Here is a 21380-nt window from a genome sequence, read left to right on the forward strand (position 1 = left end):
GTAGGTGGGAGTGAAGCCTCTTGCCCTGCGTGGTCCTTCCCCGTGCTATCTTTTCTCTCGGCTCTGGTTTTGTGTGTTGGGGGGATGGGGCCGTGCCGAGGATGAGACACTCCAAATATTTACCACTTGGCTAACTAAATATCTTTATTTCTGAACTGGGCTTCCTCCGTCGCTCTTGTACATATATATACTTTTCGACCACGTATGAGTTTCGGTGGAAATTGGCCACAATAAAGTGGAGTATCCTTACGTCCACGACACACGCTTAAAAAGTCGACAAAATGTATTCCTCTGCTGGAGGTAAGTGCTGCAGCTAACGTTAGCATCAGCTACATGATGCAGCTAGCAAAAAATAACACATTACTTGCAGCATTCTGCTGCTACAGTGCATTGAGCCTTTGCTGAAACACAGACTGGATTTTTGTTTCATGAAGCTAGTCATCTTAAAAAACATAATTAGATAAAGAACATTTCGTCCTGGTCTTGTGTGCAGCTTTATAGAGGCGAGCTGAGCTAGCGTGCAACAAGGAGCTGCTGTTAGCCTGCTAAGTTAGCTTCAATGGGCTCTCGTGCCTGAACTTGTTGTTAGTTATCTTCCCAGTTTAATTTAGAGAAGTGGAATTGATTTGTGTATATTTTAATAAACTATAAAGTTATTAACAGACTATTGAGTGGTCCGCAGATTAAAACAAGCAGAGTTAAAGCAACATAAAAGCGGCCGACCGTGCTATCTAATCTCATCACAGGTCGTAGCTGGGGGCAGCTAACAGTGTCCAACTTTAATCTGATGCATTTAGTTATGTTGCATATTTTGATGTGAATTTCCCGATGACACCAAATCTGTGTTTGACAGACTGACTTTATGACATTGAATATACAAAGGTTCACGAGAAGTGTGCACGCGAAGCTTGACTGTGGCTGGAACAGTGTGACTGTGGCTTTCGTTGGCAAAAACAGTGACTCTGTTGGTTAATTTAGTGTTTATTTTTCTAATATTGTTTTCTTTCTTTCTTTGTTTATCCGAAACAGAGTTATTATAGTTAAGAAATTTTCATTAGTTTTTATTTAGTCTTTCATTGTGTTTTTTTATTTCCGTTTAGCTTTAGTTTCATTAGTTCATAAGTAGTTTTAGGAACTGACTAGGTTTAGTTTAGTGTTTATTTATCTTTCGTCTTAGTTTTAGTTTTTCAGGTATTAAGAGTAGGCATGCATGCTATTATCGGCACGGTTTCGATATCTACAGATTATGGCTCGAAAATAAAATCGGCATGGGCAGATATGTCGATTTTCTGCCGATAAAACAACGCTTTGCTCCACGATTCCCTAAAAAAGCTTGACAAATATTACAGTTTTATATGAAAGAAAATGTTACATTCACATATATATGACATTTTGTACATAACCTAAGTTTAAGTATTTTTCTTATATTGCCCAGTGAATGTGTACATTTTAAAAAGCACTGCATTATGTTATTTCTGCGTCTGCCAGTGGGCCACAACAATAAGAGGAGGCATGATATTAATCGGCACAAAGGGTTGGAAAGTTCAATATCGTGCCTCCCTAATTAAGAGGAGACCCTTGATTTAAATAAGCTGAAAAGGGTCGGATGAAAGAATGTACGACATCAAATATGATTTTCATTAAGGCCTTTTTATTAGGCCAGTGTCTCTTGAGAAGTCAAACAGGGCAAAGTGGTAGCTATAGCAACCACAGTGTGAATCGAGGGGTTAGTTTGGGTTGCATTGTTCATTGTAGTTTTTATTTAGTTTTTTGGGAAAATTGTAGTTTTTATTTTTATTTCAGTTAACAAAATTATTTTTTCACTGCTAGTTTTAGTTTTCATTAACTATGATAAGCAACATTATATGTAAGTCTTTCACATTTATTAATTGTCCTATGGGATGGTTTCTGTGTTACAGGGGACATCTAGTCCTAAATTATTAATTGTAATGCTGTGAAGCATTAGGCTGTTTCCAGGAGAAAGGGTGGCTTCAGCAGATTGAGATAGCCAGCTTGCTTGACTCCCTCTGTATGCATATTGATAAGGGTTTTAAAGTTGTCCTGGATAGTGGACGATGCATTCTGCATGCGATAAGAGAGAAAGACATATGGGTGTTAGTTATAGAGATGTAAGAGTAAAAATGAGTAACATTACTTTCGGTCATGTGCTCAAACAACCTCTTCAACCCGTCTGGAACTGAACTTTATGTGTGTATCAAAAGGATTGTTGAGCGCTAATATCATGTCATTTTTGTCCTCTGTAGCCTCCGAGATGCTTGAGGGACCCCGTTCCTCCGGGTCAGCAAGCTCTGGTAAGCTTTTCCCATATTTGGTCTGAAAAAACCCTAAACTGGCCCCTGCGTTGGTCCAGTGTAAATGGCAACACAATGTTTTATTTTAATCCTCTATGCATCGCAGTGTGTACTCATCTGAAATACAGTTTACCATCTGGCTAAATAATGAAACAGTCTAGGAAGTAGGGCTCAGATGATTTATCACTATAGGTGAGACACTGAAGAAGACAGTTGAATTCTAGGATGTCAGTTTCCTCAAACGCACCTCACTTTGTACACACTAAAGGTTATTCAATACATACATTACCAGCTTTTATGGGTGTTTGAATGAACAGAGCTGGAGCACAAAGATAAGGTTCTGGCAGGCATGGAGAGTGTGTGCTCAGTCTCAATGTTGTATCGGAGGCAGCTGATGTGGAGCTTCTTGGTTCAGTCATTGGTCAGCGATAGGTGCATCTTCTTGAGGATGATTGAAACAACGGACAAAAGCTCAGAAATCTTTCAGAGTAGTGTAAGGATGGTTCTGTAAGGAGCTTTTGACTCACTGTAAACAACTAACTACCTAAAGCTAGATGCTACAGAGATTTGATGCTATAATTGTCGTCATGTCTCACCTCTCACTTATTCAGGACCTAATTTCAGATCATTAGAACTTTTTAAGCCTGCCCTGAAGGCGTCATGTTTGTCCAACAATGTATGAAGGGTTCGTGATATGTACCCTGCGTGTTAATAGCGATCATACAGCTGCCATGAAATTAAAATTCATTGCAGCTGTAGGAACTTGCATGCTGAGTCACTCGGTCCATTGATGATGCACTGCGCCTGACAAAATGCCTCTTTTAGTCTCATGATTATAAAATAGTTTTACAAAACAAAAACACTCATTAGGTCTGATAACTTCTGCCAGTAACATCTGGGATGAAACAGACTTAAAATGAAAAATATTAAAGCTTATGGAAAATAGTGCATGTTTAATACATCAGTTTTTTTGATCATCACCGGTTTGATGACCTACCACAAGAAGGCTTACTTATTGATGTGGCTAAACAGATTGTCCAGAACTGGTCGAGACATGTCCTAATATACCCCTTTCCCACTGAAATTAAACATTTTAGACCCATGTAGACCCACTTATAAATGCCGATTGTCTCTTTTCCCATTGCCAGTGAAGTATCCTCCTTTCGGTCTCTTTTCTGCTGCGTCAGCATCTGACGTCACAAACACGCTTTAGACAGGGTTAGTAAACGGTGAAGATGTTACGGTGGTTAGGTCTTTATTGTATCTATTACTCATTCAGTCTGTTTATCAAACTCGGCGCTGACAAATTTGGAGCGATGTCCGGGCACTGCTCGGACAGAGATGGGCGGAATTTGTAGCTGAGTTGACAAGGAGTCACAGAAGTTACCGAAGGAGCATAGCATCGCGTCGGAAAGGGGCGGAGATTAGCGTGTCGACACAGGTTTTGTGCTCCCATCACGGCTGATCGGAGCCGAGGCGATAATTACCCGGGTCTACTGCAGTCATTTGACCCGGGTCTGAATGCCGATTGTAACCTTTGCCACTCAGCAAAAAAGCCCGGTGTAAGCGGGTTTTTTGACTAGGGGGAAAAGCGCTATATTATATTATATATATATATAATATTTTGTTTTCTAAAGGTAACTATAAAAAATAATCTATTTTACATGTCTTATTTGACATAGAATGTGCAAATTACAAGAAGATGATTTTAACCATGTTAACATCAATAATGTTCGTTGACTCAGGATTAAAACAAAGTTTAATCCTCCATTAAAATCAGTTGAGAAACAGTCCATCTGTTTACCTGAAACTACCTCTTTATGTGGTCAGAAACTACTAATTGGGATCTTACAATGTCTACTACGCAAGTCTAACCAATGCCTTTGTTGCCTTTCTTCATCTGCCCCTCCTGTTTTAGACCCCCCATCTTCCCCAGTGCCAGAATATGTGTTCAAACCACCATCACGGCCAGACTTTGGCACCATGGGCAGGACAATCAAGCTCCAGGCCAACTTCTTTGAGATGGAAATCCCAAAACTGGAGGTCTACCATTATGACATCGACATCAAGCCTGAGAAATGCCCCAGGAGGGTCAATCGGTATGTGCTAGTGTACTAAATCAGCAGCCCCGGGCATGTTGTGGATCAGTTGATAAGCCTCTGGCATTTCTCTTATTTATTTGTATCATCTTGTTCTCAGTGAAATCGTGGAGCACATGGTCCAGCACTTTAAAACACAAATCTTTGGCGATCGAAAGCCAGTGTATGACGGGAGGAAGAATCTTTACACTGCCATGCCCCTGCCCATCGGCAGAGACAAAGTACGTAAACAACCCGAAACAGTAACATCTCCGCTTTGGAGTCATTTGCATAAATATTGGTTAAAAGCATTGCCTCTGACTTTTATCTTTTCTTGCCATCTGCCACACAGGTGGAGCTCGAGGTGACCATTCCTGGTGAGGGCAAAGACCGCAGCTTCAAAGTTTCCATCAAGTGGGTTTCCTGCGTCAGCCTGCAGGCTCTGCACGAGGCGCTGTCGGGACGGCTACCCAGCGTCCCCTTTGAGACCGTCCAAGCCTTGGATGTGGTCATGAGACATCTGCCCTCTATGAGGTGGGTTTGTTGGTTTAATCCTACATCACAGAGCTCTTCGTCGCCTTATCAGGTGTCTTTATTTGAACCATTTTGTTCAGTAGTTTCTGCATCTAGAAAACGTTTTAATCAGGTTTCTCAATCGTCTGTCCCCTGTCACAGATACACCCCGGTGGGCCGCTCTTTCTTCACTCCCTCAGAGGGATGTTCGAACCCCCTCGGAGGTGGCAGAGAGGTGTGGTTTGGCTTCCACCAGTCTGTCAGGCCTTCCCTTTGGAAGATGATGCTCAACATTGATGGTAATTACGGCGGCGATTGTTGCACAGGTTGTATGAAGTTAAATAGTTTCTATGAATCTCACCTCTGTGTGCTGGTTTTGCTTCCAGTTTCGGCCACTGCGTTCTACAAAGCCCAGCCCGTAATCGAGTTCATGTGCGAGGTCTTGGATTTCAAAAGCATTGAAGAGCAACAGAAGCCCTTAACAGACTCCCAACGAGTGAAATTCACAAAAGAAATCAAAGGTATGTGGAGCTCAGGAGCTCGCTGACTAGCAAAGTCTTTGTTAGTCAAGTAGACAGAGTAATTTCTTGGTGAAATGTGTTCATAATAAGGGTGAAAATAGCTATTTATAAAGAGTTAAGAGTCATTGAGATTAAAACCCTTTATTCTAAAAGTGCTGGAGTTTTATACTCTTATCACCCATCTTGGTAGGACTTATAATCAATATCTTTGGTCATTCAAAGTAAGATTTTATTTTATTTTAGGGTATAATGAAAAATTCTGTTATCCTCTTACATGATTCCTACATTCAGGCCTGAAGGTGGAGATCACTCACTGTGGGCAGATGAAGAGGAAGTACCGAGTGTGCAACGTGACCAGAAGACCAGCCAGCCACCAAACGTAAGAGTCCCCCTCATCTGTGTTCATGCTGCATCATATCTGCACTGCTTAACTGCACTGTTGCTACACAAGTACACAATAAAAATGTTGTTACATTAGACATATATCTGCACGTTATGTAATGCACACTAAAGGCATCATCAAAAAAGCCGTTTTGGTCCAAGTGACTTGGCTTGATGAGGCTAAAAATGGAGACAGACTGCTGTGGTTCTGCCAATGCATATTTTCTCCTCACAAACTGTGTGTTAATTAGCAGCTGAACTGGATCTCTCAGCTCTGTAAGTGTGATGCCGGAGCAGCTAAGAAGATAAGTCTTCAGGAAAAAAAAAGACGTCCTCTGATTTGCTGTATTTTCTTCATCTCTCTTGTGTGTCCTTCTTCAGGTTCCCCCTGCAGCAGGAGAACGGCCAAACTATTGAATGCACAGTAGCACAGTACTTCAAAGACAAATACAAGCTCATCCTGAGATACCCCCACCTACCGTGTCTACAGGTGGGACAGGAGCAGAAGCACACCTACCTACCTCTAGAGGTAAGAATCCCCAGCAGATTCCACTAATTCACTTTTTGAAAATGTACCACATTCGTGACTTTTTCCTCTAAACCTGTGTTGGTTTTCTGCGTGTCCACTTCAGGTGTGTAACATAGTGGCAGGACAGCGCTGCATCAAAAAGCTGACAGACAATCAGACCTCCACTATGATCCGTGCCACGGCTCGATCAGCGCCAGACCGTCAGGACGAGATCAGTAAACTGGTGAGTCACTGTGAGATAAAGGTTAACTGGATGCAGCCCTCAGCATGACCAATGTTAAAGCTTCAAACTTGAATGGTTTCCACACGTTTATATATCTGTAACAGCAAAAAGTGTTCACATTTGCCAGCTGCTACATACAAGGATTCATCAATAGTGCTTGCAAGATGTTCTCTAGTCAAAAACCAACCATGCCATGATTGTGAAGTCAAGAGCTAAAGACCCATATATATATATATATATATATATATATAATGGAAATAATAAATGTGTTATACATTAGGTGTAAAATATACGATTTAAGCCTGTTTCATGAGTTGTTTTCAAAAACAAGCTTCACTTTGACTGTTTAGGTGAGATAAGAAAAGGCCGCCAAGTTTTTAGTTCGACACCCAGCACAGGGTGCGAGGTGTTTGCTGATTGGTCACTCTCATTAAGCCACTATCTGTTTGACCTGCTGCGCCCTTATTGACCGGCCATAGATCATATATTTACAGTTATATGCGTGTAATGTATACAGTATGTGAATTCACAGCACACTGCCTCAGCAACAGCTGGTTATAAATAAGGCTAATTTCAAAATAAGGATTTGTGATTTTCATTGATGCTTTTTAAATTTGTGGCTTGTTTAAAAACTGCGTTAGCATTTAGCAACTAGCATTCAGTGTACAAATAAGTACACCTCAATCAACCATCCAAATATCTACACATTCATTAACAATCATTTTAACATCATTTTAACTGACATATTTACTCTGTAACTCTATGAGCTCAAGCCCCTTTCCCACTGGTCAAAAAACCCACTAACACCCGGCTTTTTTGCTTAGTGGGGAAGGTTAGTGGGGGTGGTCTCCATCAGAGCAGCGCTCAAAAATCGTTGTAAATTTGTCGCCACCGAGTTTGATAAACAGACTGAATGAGTAATAGATACAATAAAGACCCAACCACCGTAACATGTTTACTCACCCTGTTTCGGGCGGAAAAGAGACCAACAGGAGTATACTTCACTGGCAATGGGAAAAAAGAGATAATCAGCATTTATTAGCGGGTCTTCCCAGATCTGAAGAACCTGCGTCAACGGCAATTTCAGTGGGAAAAGGGCATCATATTAATTAAGTCCGAGGGCATTAGCGTTCAGTGATGGGTTGAGATATTCAGATCTAATACGACTGCTTTTATTCTGTTTTTCAGATGAGGAGTGCCAACTTCAACACCGACCCATACGTTCGTGAGTTTGGAGTGATGGTGAGGGACGAGATGACGGAAGTAAACGGCCGAGTCCTACAAGCACCTTCCATTCTCTATGGAGGCAGGGTAGGTGCATCACCTGAAGTAGCTACAGCCTTTTTTTGGTCACAATTTTTATTGGAATAACTTCATATTGTATAAACAGACCAGACCACTAACAAGGCTGCTGTCATTACCTGTTTCAGAACAAAGCAATAGCCACACCGATCCAGGGAGTCTGGGACATGAGGAACAAGCAGTTCCACACTGGCATCGAGATCAAAGTGTGGGCCATCGCCTGCTTCGCACCGCAGAGACAGTGCACTGAACTCCTGCTCAAGTAAGTGAAGTGATCCAGCATAATGCAAATGTATTTCATGTCAGTGGGAACATGGGACTTCTGTTGGGTTTGGTGGCAGGCAAAGTTGTAAGCGTAAAATGTACCTTTTATATGTGAAATGTAGCGATTGAGAGCGCAGAAACGGGACAACGCTGTGCTTTTTGATTCGTGCCCCTGTTGGGTCTCTCACAACTGTCATGACAGCTCACTTTCCAGAGTCTTTGGCTGTATCTAGCCCCCTGAGGGCTGAGGTATTTTCGCTCTACAGAGGTGTTAGAGTAAACATTGAGTATGTACAGTTGTGCCATTCATTTGCATACCCTTACTAGGCCTTCGTTATTTGCATTTGTATACTTGTATAGGGCTATGTTTCAAGTTTGATTCCAGTGCTCACATATGTTTGATACCAGGCAAGTTTTTTTTTTTTAAACTTAAGTCCAGACACATAAGGTAGCTCCGGAGCTATACCGGACTTTTTGGTATCTGCAAAAGTTATAAGCATTTTACTAAAAGCTAAAAGCTAAAAGCTGAACCTCCCTGAACTTTCCTCCCATTTCTCAGAGCATTCACAGATCAGCTGAGGAAGATCTCCAGGGATGCAGGGATGCCCATCCAGGGTCAGCCCTGCTTCTGTAAGTACGCCCAGGGAGCGGACAGCGTGGAGCCCATGTTCAGACACCTCAAGTACACCTACCAGGGCCTCCAGCTGGTGGTCGTCATCCTGCCGGGGAAGACGCCCGTCTACGGTGAGAGATCCACTCATGCAGTCTGGAAAATGACTCAGTGAATGCAGAGAAAGTCCATCTTTACAGTACTGTGAAATGCTATGCAAGAATGCAATGATAATTGGACGGTTTAAGGTATTTAAACAGAAGCATAATGCTGATTGACATCAAGACTTGAGCTGTTCAAACACTTAAAATTTTTTCTAAATCAGTGAGGATTTGTGTGATTAGAGAGGCTTATTTTCCTCGCAGTTGGACTGGTTTTTATAAACATGCCTGCCGGGGAACTTATACTGCTTATATATATATGCTTTAAGAAATGTAAAGGAATATGGGCCAAACAAAACTCTGCTCAGTGTACCTGTATTAACCTGATGTCATGCACCAAAACAGATATCAGTTTTGTGCCTAATTGGGTTTAATTAATTCCTCCTCTTGTCATCCTGTTTTGCAGCTGAGGTGAAGCGTGTCGGGGACACAGTGCTGGGCATGGCCACACAGTGTGTGCAGGTGAAGAACGTTCAAAAGACAACACCTCAGACCCTCTCTAACCTCTGTCTGAAGATCAACGTCAAGCTGGGCGGCGTCAATAACATCCTCCTCCCGCAGGGCAGGTTAGTGAACATTGTGACATTTTATAATTCTGTACATGTTTTTAAATGTGAAACCTATGCTCGTGCTGAACGTCACATGTCTCTCTTCTTTCAGGCCGTTGGTCTTCCAGCAGCCGGTGATCTTCCTCGGTGCAGATGTGACTCATCCTCCTGCAGGAGATGGAAAAAAGCCTTCGATAGCAGCTGTAAGTAACCTCACACCACTTCACAAAATGGGGTGTAACACAGCTGCCAGAATCACCGACCGTCACTGCAGCTTCTGTCTACTCATTGTTTTGGTTTTATGACGGCAGCATCTATTGTCTGGCGGAGTCTCAGCTGCTCCCAGCGACCCCCGAAGGCAACAATTCACAGAAAACTTGCTGTTTTCTTCCTACCTAAAACACAGCTGCACCCACTGTTTGTTTGTTTTTTTACCGCTAGTTGTCCAAAATTCATTAGTTCCGCATTAGTTCGACTGTGAGATTAACTATTAAACTAATACCTGCTTGCAAATAAAACCCAAACACTCTGTGAACTCCTATGAGAGAGCATCGCTCCTGAGAGTGTTCCTGCTCCTGTCAGCTACGCAGATTTTAAAACTATCAATTACCCTTTCAGGTCGTCGGCAGTATGGATGCCCATCCCAGCAGATACTGCGCCACAGTCCGGGTGCAGCAGCACCGTCAGGACATCATCCAGGACTTGGCCACCATGGTGAGGGAGCTGCTCATCCAGTTCTACAAGTCCACCCGCTTCAAGCCCACCAGAATCATCTACTACCGCGACGGCATCTCTGAGGGACAATTCAACCAGGTAAGTCGCAAAAATCACGCAGAGTAAATTACATCAGATTTTCGAAGTTTTCATGTGTTAACCTTCAACATCTTGGTACTTAAATACTTGCAGGTCCTTCAGCACGAGCTGCTGGCGATCCGTGAGGCCTGCATCAAACTAGAGAAAGACTACCAACCTGGTATCACCTTTGTGGTGGTGCAGAAGAGACACCACACGAGACTGTTCTGCATGGACAGAAACGAGAGGGTCAGTAGTGTTTCACCTGGGGGAGTGTGTGTGTGTTGTATGTTTTTGAACAGATTTATTAAATGATGAGAGAGACGGTTTCAGATCTGAATGATGAGCAAGCAGCGGCCGGAGGTGTTATGTTTTTCGGGTTGTCTGGCCATCTGCACGCCTGCAGGGAACATCTTCAAATTAAGCACAAACATCTGAACTCGATGAAGAGCTCTGTACATTTCGGTCGAACGTCACTGTCACCTCATGACACCCTTGTGCACATGATATCTGAGCATCGCCTGAAGGAAATTTAATTTAATTTATTTGAGAGAATGCCTTCGATGATTGACAAGTATACAATCAACACTCGGTCTACCACAAGCATACCTGTTCAATCTGCTGTCGCCTGAAGGTTCGACAGTCACATGCTCTGCAGAGAAAACAGAAAGATAGACAGACAGCAAATAATGGTGCTGTGACACTACTGTTTAATAAAGCCTACTTACGCTGGTGTTTACAAACATACCCCCAGCCCCTGCCGCATTCCCAGTGATCTTCTGTGGGAAACCAGGGTGGATTTAAACGGCAGCTTAAATGCTTGGCACAGGCATACATCAGTAAAGCGGTATTTCTAGTTTGGTTACTTGATTGTGGTTACCTCCCAAATATGAAACAGCAGAAGTAAAACATGTTTGGCATGCAACAAATTCATCGCAGATGGCACCAAGCAGGCTGCTACAGGTGTACTCTATCATACAATGTCCCTATCATAAACAAGGCATCAGAATTCAAACTACTACTTGCTTATGTCTTTCTTGTATCTGAATTGACTTGAATCTCTCAGGTTGGGAAGAGCGGCAACATTCCTGCAGGCACCACAGTGGACACCAAAATCACTCACCCATCAGAGTTTGACTTCTACCTTTGCAGTCACGCTGGCATTCAGGTAAGAACTCAGTTAGGATAAACTGTAACTCAGCTGAAACTGAGCATGTGCCTGTGAAGCATTTTAGAAAAAGGATAATTTGGACTATGCATGAAAAACAAACATAAGACACTGGAGGCAGCGTTTCCCCTCACAGGCTGAGAAGCGTCACTCATCATCCTCTACCTCCTCTTGCAGGGTACCAGCAGGCCGTCTCATTACCATGTCCTCTGGGACGACAACCACTTCTCCTCGGATGAACTGCAGGTCCTCACCTACCAGCTATGCCACACCTATGTGCGCTGCACCCGGTCAGTCTCCATCCCAGCACCAGCTTACTACGCCCATTTGGTGGCTTTCCGGGCTCGCTATCACTTGGTGGACAAAGAGCATGACAGGTCAGGACTCGGAGACATTTTTAACAGCTTTGTGTACATGTAATCTTGGAATGGCACTTGATTAAAGAGGGGGTATTAGGCTGTTTCACATTTTAAGACATATATATAATGTTACAATGTTTGATGTCCAGACTAAACGTGGGTGAAGTTTCAAATCTGTAGGTGAAAGTATGTTGGAGTAATCTCCAGGCTTCTCAGCTCAGTCTGCAGGCTGCTGTGAACGCCAGGATTCACACTGTTTTTTCTACACGCTGCTTTGTGATGTCACAAAGTGCAGCCTCAGCTGGCCAATCAGAAGAAAGTGGGCTAGTAGGGGTGGGGTTTCTTAAAGGGACAGAGCTGACTGAGTGGTTTCAGGCTGTATGAGGGCCTGCATAAAGCACCAGTGTGAGAAGAATGAGGATTTTTTTTTAACTGTGAATAATGCTAAGCTAGTCCACAGGTATCACAGAGTGAAATATGAAGCTTTAAATGAGCATAATACCCCCCTTTTACATGCTCATTAAAGCCCTGAACAATTCTGTAATTTTTTTTCATGTTGTCGTTTCAGTGCCGAGGGCAGCCACACATCAGGCCAGAGCAACGGGCGGGACCAACAGGCCTTGGCGAAGGCCGTTCAGATCCACCAGGACACCCTGCGCACCATGTACTTTGCCTGAGAGCACACGACCCCAGGTTGGCGTGGGTGAGACCCCACTGATGAAACACACTAGCCCTCGCTGTCTCGCTGTCAGCTGTAGATAGCATCACAGTGGTGACCTCCCTACGTAAAAACCTGTCAGTCACCCATGTGTCTACAATTGTACTTCAGCCCCCCCGACTCACCCGAAACAAGCCAGCTATTAGACTGTAAGATGCAAAATAATCCCTCTTTCTTGGGGTTTGAGCTGGAAGAGGTATTATTTACATGTCGTGCATCAGTGTGTGTTTGTGTCCGTCATAGGGAAATGTGTTGGAAAAAGTATGAGAGCAAAAGTATGTACACTGACAGAAGAAAACCTTTCTTAACTAGCGGGCAGTATCTTTCTACAGTGGGCTGATTTATAATTCAGAACTCCTCTTTCTATTGTTTGTGAGGGCCTCGGTGCTTGAAGGGAGAAGGATCAAATTCATCAGAAGACGAGGGGGCCTGTTCACTGTTTATATGCCTAATGATTTACTCCTCTGACAAGCATTATTTATCAGCCAATCAAAGCAAAGTGCACTGACCAGAATGGGTACTTCAATCAGGACTTAAGTACTTAATATATTGAGGGTTGTGTGTGATTTTTCACATAGGGCACTATGTGATGAAAAGTGCCATTTGAGACCACCTTTCTGTCGTCATTTCTGTGTAAAGCTATGAATTGTTAGGCCCACGTCTGCTGGGTTTTCAGTATTTGTCCTTGATTGACACTGATGACCATTTTATGCCAGGATCCTGTGCATCCGATTCGTTATTTTCAACCCTTGAACCGACACTTAGTTTATTCTAGAGGCTTTTAGCGTTCAGATAGAGATCGAAAGAGCTGCAATTTTATCCTTCTCTGCCTCTCCTGTTAGTCTGAGCTGATCCCCATGCCGAGAGATAGTGTATTGGGACTGGCTCCCAACAAGGACACCTTTCTAATGTACTCTGAGCCGTGTTCATAAAAAGACACATGATGTAGAAATCAACATAGAGGGGGACTTTATGAACTCTCTCCCCCGCCCCCCTTCTGTTTTTATAGTCTAATTTAATTTCAATCATTTTTTTTGTAATGAATATGCATGTAGCTGACTCATGTTTTAGACATTTAGGCATTTTGTGACATTTGTTTTACTTCCTCCTTTATACACATTAACCCTTCTTTTACGTTTTAATGTAAATAGCAGCAGGATAGTGTTTTCTGCAGTGTTTTCGTCGGAGCGGGATATTTGTGTGGCGTCTATATATCCAGGCATTCGGTACAGTGGAGGAAAAGCTGCAACATCTTAGAGTTTAACTGATGGAAATTCCCTTAAAAGAAAAAAACACAAAAAAAAACTAGTGTTTGCTCCAAGATTTGGGAGCAGTCGTCGCACAAAAGCTTGGGTTTTATGCAAATGACTTTTTGTGAGTCTTTCTACTATATAGTAACGTTGGTAATAAGGTATATTTTGAATAAGCTTTCAGTGGAGGCTGCTGAAAATATAACAGAGATTTTTTAAACGACCGGCCCACATGTAGTCTAAATTAACACTGTCTATTTGTATACAGATTTTAAATGCAAATATTCTCTTGCCTTCTGAGACTGTTACAGTCTTACTAATAATTCTAGACATTTCCTAACATCCCACCTGAGTTTTACTACTAAGTTAAGCTGGCGAATGTTCTCATAGTCTTGATTGGAGGCGAGTAGTCTACATTTTCTAACTATGCATCATTTTTAACCAAGAGATTTAGCAGTGGGGGTATCTCACACGAATTTGGGTCATTTCTAGAGGTAGATAATCAGGGCTTTTATTTTTGTTTTGTTCTCGTTTTTTTAGCATGTTGCATTTAGTAGCGTTTCTTAGTGCTTTTCAGCGTCTTCATGCCTTTTCTAAAGGGATGGAGTATTTATGTGGTCATTTGTATCGGTGTAGATTTTATAGCCTGAAAATTGGGTGTATCCTTTGTAACACGCAATCTTTCTTAGCCAAACAAGATTACAAACTTTTACATGATTACTATTGAAAAAAAGACACGAAGCACAAACAAAAAGGACATCTTGATTCTAGGTGCTAGAAGTTTTCACTGTAAACCACCTTAAATCCTCACTGGACTGGTCAACAAGGCTTTTTACGCGTACGTTAAAAAGACGCTTCATCACGTCGAGGATCTTCTCCCTCTGTGTTACCCCTTTTTACTCATTATTACCTGTAAAGCAACTAGAAATCCGACTGACTGTGTTTGTGGGGCATTCTGAAAATCACGTACTTGATATTTACTGTTATGATGTCAATATTGTTCCTATCGGTGCTGGTCTCACAACATGTAAATTTGGATGCACTTTTGATAGCAGAGCGTCCGTGCGGCTTCTGCAGGCGCGATCGCGGCAGGAGGCTCGGCCATATTGCGTGACACTGGCGTAATTGTATGGAAATGGCCGTGTGTTCTACCTCTTGTTACCTGTTAAAGTGTTATGGTAACATCACACTGCGGGCCATTTCTGTATAATTACCCCTGCTATCTATCTAATTGGCATTTTTTTTTTGAGTCTTGCATTGACAGAGGTTGAAAACGCTTGGTGTGCATGACGCGCTTTCTCAGTTTATGTAGTTTTTGTTCCGTAGTTTTAATCAAACTGAAAAGAGAGAATGTGTCTTTATTATTTTTTTCTTTTAGGGGTTTTGAGCTGAACGACCAAATTCTTGACGTGTGTTTGTATTCGCACACAGCTTTCCCTTCTTTCTTTTCCTTTTATTCTATGCACCGGTGAAATGACAGACTTTTATTTTGACACCTGAGCAGTTTTAAAGAGGTTTGATCAGTGCATATCCGTCATTCAGAGAAATTGTAAGCGCGCCCTTGTGGTGCTTTTAGACTGTTAAAGTCGCGTTCGAGTTGAAAACGATACAAAGAGAATATATCAAGCACATATTGAAGTCCGCGTTAGAAGACGTTTGTGTGGTGCGTGACTCGGCAAGGCCTTTGATCAGTTAACTTTCACCACAGAACATTGTGTCATGTGTACTTACGCGATCATTCGAGTGTAACCGGATCAGATCATGAATTTTATGGAGGCTGACGTCAGGCGGAGCGCCGTAGTTTGGAAACGGGAATGTCCTCGGAAAACGGCCGTCATATTGTGTGGGAAGAGTGGAAAGTGAACAAGTGTCCTAAATGAAATCGCTCGAGGAGATGGCTTTTTAACTTGTCGTTACTGCTTCTTTTTATGTGTTTTACATTACCTTTACCAGCACCTTAAGATACCAGATCAGAACGGCATTGCTTTTTATTCCTGGAGATAAAACTCAAACATTTGACGATGTTGTTTTTGCACTAAACAAGATTGAACTTTTGTAGCTGTTGCAGCATTAAAGTGTTTATCTGCTGGCCGGCTGGCAGCCGCTTTGGCTTTTTAACACACGTCGATGAGACAGCCGAAAGGGCGGAGAGCCTCGGTGTGTGTATCTACCTGTCCGACCAGCGCTCAGCATGTCGTCTTTGAAGGGGAAAAAAAATCCTTCTGCCTTTTTAAACGAAAGAGTGGAGCTCGTGGATGGGTTGCCTTTTGTACAGCGGTGTGGGGGAAAGGTGCTTTATGCAAAACAAACTGACAGTTGTCGAAAAGAGCTGGTTCGCTACAGACGATAAGATCTCTGTAGGGAACGTGGATGCCAAAGTGCTGCGCGAGGATGAATATATATGTGCATAGAGTAAATAAAGCGACACCATCATAGACTATACATATCAAGATTTAAGAGGCTTTTCCTGCTGACAGAAATCTGCTCGATCGTGACGAGCTCAAGTCGAGAATGTGCGTGTGGAACCAACAAACGAGTACACCAGCCTGGATGAATGTGGCGCTACTTTACAAGTTTGATGGTGCTTAGTTAGGAACTCACATCACCTGCACTGGTAATGACATTATTACAGAATGCTTCGTCTCAGATACGTCACCTCAGTTCGGCCGTTTTTTGCGGATCTTTTTAAAGCGTCCAGAACGAGGACGAAGCAGATTCTAGAAGTGGCTGGATTGTAAACAAAATGGCATATCATAAGCTAATTTAATCAATCAGTCTTCGTTCCTCATACTGGTGTTTCTTCTGTTTAAATCTAAGGTTGAGATCAAATTCCTCCGACTTGTAACGATCAGCCTGTTTACTTCTGTTGCTTTTTAATGGTCTTGAAATAAACAAAAGCAACGATCCGTACATGAACACCATCACCCTCTGTATATTAACTCCTCTCTGCCTCTCATCCGTCTCTTGTAGAGAAACTATTGCTGATATAAAGAAACCTCTTGTAGAGTAGAACCTATTTTCCTAGCTCCAAATAACAACAATGAATGTACTTAGAGCCTGCGTGGTTTGTAATATTATATAGGCTATCCATCCAGTACATTTCTACTCCTGTTTGCTCCTCTAATGTACAGCCTTTATCTCTTTTATTTTTGGTGTTTTTTCTCCTATTTATAGGCTTTAATAATTGCAGAAAGTATTATGTTCTTTAATATTTCATGGGTTTCGGTATCGCCCACATCACCGCTGATATCATTAATCTCTTCGCGGATTAACAGGAGATATAAAGTCTACAGTTGTAGTTGATGAACGTTTCACACTGGTGCAAAGAGTCGACATCGTTTTTCGTTCTGGCGTCATGCTTGTGTGAGGTGCTGTAACATAAGAGCTGTGTGTGTGTGTGTGTGTGTGTGTGTGTGTGTGTATATGAAGATTGCTTTGGTGTGTGATGTTTGCCGTTAGATTTTTTTTGGCTTCTGCTTCAGCCCTCAGTCGTTTATATTCCCGTGCTCTGATCTTCGCAGAGTTGTCCTGTAAAAATCCTAAAAGTCCTCCCAGAGTTCAGCGCACGAACACGTCAGCGTGGCGCCACTTGAAAGCAAAGAAGCTAAGGGTTTTTGTTTGGGTGTTTTGTTCCTTACTTTCAGTGATTGTATTACAACGCAGCTGTGTTTTTTTCCAAAAGTAACCTTTGCGATTTACAAGGCGCTCGGCTGGCTGCAGCAGGCATCATCTTCCTGTTCTTATTTTAGAGAAACCTTTCTGAAGATCACAGTCAGTCTTTATCACGCCAATGTCCACCCAATTACCTTTGACCATGTGACACTGGTCCACTAGGTCTCAGCAGTTAAAGTTAAGTCTAAATCATTGAGCACAAATTGAATGGGTAACAGACCTGAGCAAAGAACCATTACGCCTCATGTCCACTGACTGCAGCTCTGCTGCATTACGACTGTCACGTCTGATCTGTCTCTTGCTTTTAATGTCTCCTGTAGGCGTTTAGGAAGTGTGCAACCAGCCACTCTTCCATTGGAGTTTGGCCACCATTGTTAGCCATGCTTGCGGTGTGGCTATACAGCAAGATGTATTTCAGAATATTTAGCGTGAAAATTCACATTCCCAGCCAATGAATCGCAATCGTTTTGGCGATCCGTTCGCTTTTTATCTCATGCCGCCATCAGTTCAAAAACTGAAATTGGCTGATACTTTGGTTTATGATCAAACACAAAAAATAATGCAAACTAATGATGTAAAGTTTAAATTAGCAAACATGCGCATGCTAAAATGCTAAACTAAGAAAAAGACATTGGTAAACATTATACATGTTTAACATTAGCATGTTAGCTCAAAGTACCGCTGGGCTTAACGTCAGCCTTACAGACCTGCTAGCAGAGTCGACTCTTATGATCAATCAAACAAACACTTTGTTGTGAATTTCCCAACATTTTAAGGATGGCAGAGCGGAGACATCAGGCGTGATAGTCTCCGGCTGCCGTGACTGAGCCAGAAAGTGACGCGGCTGCCTCCAGTGGACATCAGGCGTTCAGTCTGGTTCTGTAGTAAATCCGACCTTAACTGTGGAGAGCTGTTAGCAAGCCTCACCAAACCAAACCAAGGCCATCCAGCTGATCCACAAGCATCCAACCATACAAGGCTCATGTGGGTGTTTTTGTACTTTCAAAGCGTTTCTAGTCTTCAGCATGACTTGGCTTTTTATTTACCAACTTGGATAAAAAAAAAAACTACCTCAGAGCAGTGTCAGGTGCTAGCTAATATTAGCCCTAATTTATAATGATGGTAACAAAATCAAAAAAAATCGTTGTGACCAAACCAATACAAGCCAATATCATGTGAGAGCACTGTTCTTTCCGTTAACCTTAATGAATGGAAAACCAAGTAATCATGTTCGACTGGTCGGTTGCTTTCGTTGGTTACGTTGTAAGGGACCAAATCTTTGTAATTGGGCGTCTCATTGTTTCACGTGAGTCCTTCATTTTTCAGCAGCGAACCCAGCACAAACTATAATCATGACCGGATCATGTATCGACAAGCGTGCCATTATACAGTAATATGACAGTGTGTTAATATTCCAGTGGATGTTGGTCGTGGTGGGGGAGGTGTTTGTACAGCAATAACGTCGCCGTGCGGGCTGTGTATGGTTGGTTATTCGTCTTTTTAACACCAGTCTGCTCTCTTTACGCCGCTCCAGACAACGCTCAATAAACACTTTACACTTTTAGTTCGCAGGAAAATCTTTATTGTGTTCAAACTTCTCCATTTTATACTGGATATAGCCACTCCACGTGATCAAACGCCTACATTTCTCTGCCGTTTTTACCCACTACTGCAATAAACCCATTCAGTCTCAGCTCATTTCCACTCCTACGATAAGCCAGACTCGACGCCGTTTTTGTCAAGGGTATAAAAAAAAGTTACAAAGGGAATACACACATCGTAAACACACTTCATCAGAACATTGTAAACTTCACCTGAAGGTGCACACGAGGCCGTGTGGCGATTTTAACTGAAAACACCCAGCGTGTCCGTAGTCGTTTTTTATGTGTGCCTTTTTGTCGGATCTCTCTCTCTTCACCATCTGGTTTGTGAGTCCTTTCAAAATAAAAGGTTTGACAAAAAAAATCCTCTGCGCCACATAAAGTAAAAAAACTATTTCCATTTTTAATTATCATGCAACCTTGCGTGTAGATGCTGCATAGAACGATCAGTATTTGTGTTTTGCACTTTCAAAGCAGTCTCAAATGAAAAAAAAAAATCGCCCGCTTGAGGGCAGAAAGTAAAAAGAAATAACTGACGAGGTATTTTATGCTATCAATAGGAATTATAAGGAATAATATGACTTTGAAGAGCTTTTCTAAAAAGGTTGATATATCTATATATATTCATGAAGTACCTCATAAGCCTGATATATGCTGCATTGACTTTTTTTTCTGTAGTGTACTTCATATTGTCCAAGAAAATTCTAATTTCCCCCTTTTTTTTGGGAGGTTTGAACGTCACTTCAGGCTGTGCACACGCCACAACCCGTGAATCTGATCGATTTCTGTGGTAACAAATGAGTTCGTTAAACCTTGTGGCCAAATGATAACGTGTCATTTATGCAATTTATTCGCAAAAATCTCATCCGAGTATCTCAGCTGTAGCCACGTCAGATTTCTGTGCTCTCTTATTGCTTGTTTTTGCATTTTTTTCTGTGTCTGTGTAGCCAAAAAATATCGGGTTAAGTCGGCGAAGAAGGCTCTGTGGTATAAAACACGACTGTTGACTCAGGTATTGTCGTGAAAGGGCTGTATCTGCTTTACTGTGTCCCAGTCCCGACCCCCCCTTTACCCCCCTCCCCCCCTGCACCTTTGTCTTAAAATAGCCTTAGATCTACACGTGAGGTTCCTATTTGGCCTTAAAAGTTGAACAAATTATGCACTACAATTTCACAGACTTGACAGAAAAAGCTCGATTCCCGTTCAGACACAGTTCTTGAAGCGTTGCCATGTTATCTACCTCCTATGAATGTAGGGGCTGTCCTGGAGTTGTAGTCCACTGCAAAAACGTTGTCGCTCATTTAAAGGAAAACAGACAATCATCTGTAGATTCTTTAAAGATATTAAATATATAATCCCCTATCATTCATACATAGAGCTGATTCCAGGACACTCCGTTTTCTTCATGTTTTTTCCCTCATTGGCCATTTTCATTTTATACTCTGTTCTTTTTTTATTATAAGCCATGATGGAGAAGCAAAGTGACCAAAGTCTCTTTACAAAGGCAGCCCTGCACAGCCGCGTGACGTCAAACCTCCCTTCATTTGTGTCATTTTAAGCTCAGCTTTGAGTTTTTGTTTATCTCTCTCTCTCTCTTTCTCTTTCTCTCTCTTCTCCCTTATTTAAACCACGACATGCCAAAACTGAATTTGCTGTCATTCCTGTTCTGGTGAGGGTCTTTATGTTGCTCATTTATAATTTGTTCACATCCACTGCTAAGCTCCTTGTTCTTGTTGTTGTAAAGTTGTAAGCTTTGATTTCTATTTTACATTTCCTGTTTTTTTTTGTTTTTTTTTTGTTAACAATTATGCTTACAGAACACAAGATATGCTGTAAACCCTGTTAGGACATAATGTGAATACGTATCACTTAATATAGTTCACTCTTTGGCTTGACTGTAAGTTGCGTTAATTAATAAAAATGTTAAAAAAGTTTGCCTGGTGCGTCTCTTCTGTTTAATACTTTTGATTTGTATTTGCAGGTACTGTTAACTAACGTGTACAAAGTCTGCACAGCAGCAGGACGGAAAACTGAAGCAGCTAAATGGAATTCAGCCATCATACATTGTATAATTTACACTGATGCTTTATCGACATACTGCAAATGAACCCTATAAACTTCTGCGTTTCCCCTTTTCACCTGCCTCAGTAAGTCCTCCCTCGACCGTCTACAAATGGTCCAGAACTCTGCTGCTCAGGTCGCCTCACATTACACCCATCTTATTTGGCTCCTGTGTACATCTCTGATCTGCTCCATCCCTACGTCACCAGTAGATCCTGCAGGTCTTCCAACCACGTTCTACTTGTCCCTCGTGTCTGGCTGAAAACAAATGAACGTGAGTTTGTGGCTCAAACACTGCTGAACACTCTTCCTCTGCA

At 42.1% G+C, this 21380-nt stretch overlaps 1 protein-coding gene across 1 annotated transcript; it reads left to right on the top strand.

The window, feature by feature from the left end:
• The first annotated feature begins 93 nt into the window (after window positions 1–93).
• Window positions 94–17752, top strand: ago2 (argonaute RISC catalytic component 2). The gene is made up of 20 exons (XM_069680858.1): window positions 94–300; window positions 2265–2312; window positions 4231–4411; window positions 4512–4632; window positions 4743–4924; window positions 5066–5202; window positions 5290–5424; window positions 5716–5803; window positions 6187–6334; window positions 6438–6557; window positions 7746–7868; window positions 7988–8121; window positions 8683–8867; window positions 9301–9460; window positions 9555–9645; window positions 10061–10255; window positions 10349–10483; window positions 11301–11402; window positions 11580–11779; window positions 12330–17752. Exons 1-20 carry the CDS (start codon window positions 282–284, stop codon window positions 12436–12438), a joined length of 2613 nt encoding a protein of 870 aa, XP_069536959.1. The 5' UTR covers window positions 94–281; the 3' UTR covers window positions 12439–17752.
• The last annotated feature ends 3628 nt before the right edge of the window (window positions 17753–21380 follow it).

The sequence above is a fragment of the Semicossyphus pulcher genome, unplaced genomic scaffold (assembly GCF_022749685.1).
Source record: "Semicossyphus pulcher isolate SPU_LCO1_2020_fin unplaced genomic scaffold, fSemPul1.0.p SCAF_5, whole genome shotgun sequence".
Taxonomy (NCBI): Eukaryota; Metazoa; Chordata; class Actinopteri; order Labriformes; family Labridae; genus Semicossyphus; species Semicossyphus pulcher.

What these genes read in the sequence shown, in the direction of transcription:
- ago2 (XM_069680858.1), top strand. An exon ending in ATTCACAAAAGAAATCAAAG is followed by an intron (nt 5,425 to 5,715) that starts GTATGTGGAGCT and finishes TCCTACATTCAG; the next exon opens with GCCTGAAGGTGGAGATCACT. An exon ending in GGGGAAGACGCCCGTCTACG is followed by an intron (nt 8,868 to 9,300) that starts GTGAGAGATCCA and finishes CCTGTTTTGCAG; the next exon opens with CTGAGGTGAAGCGTGTCGGG.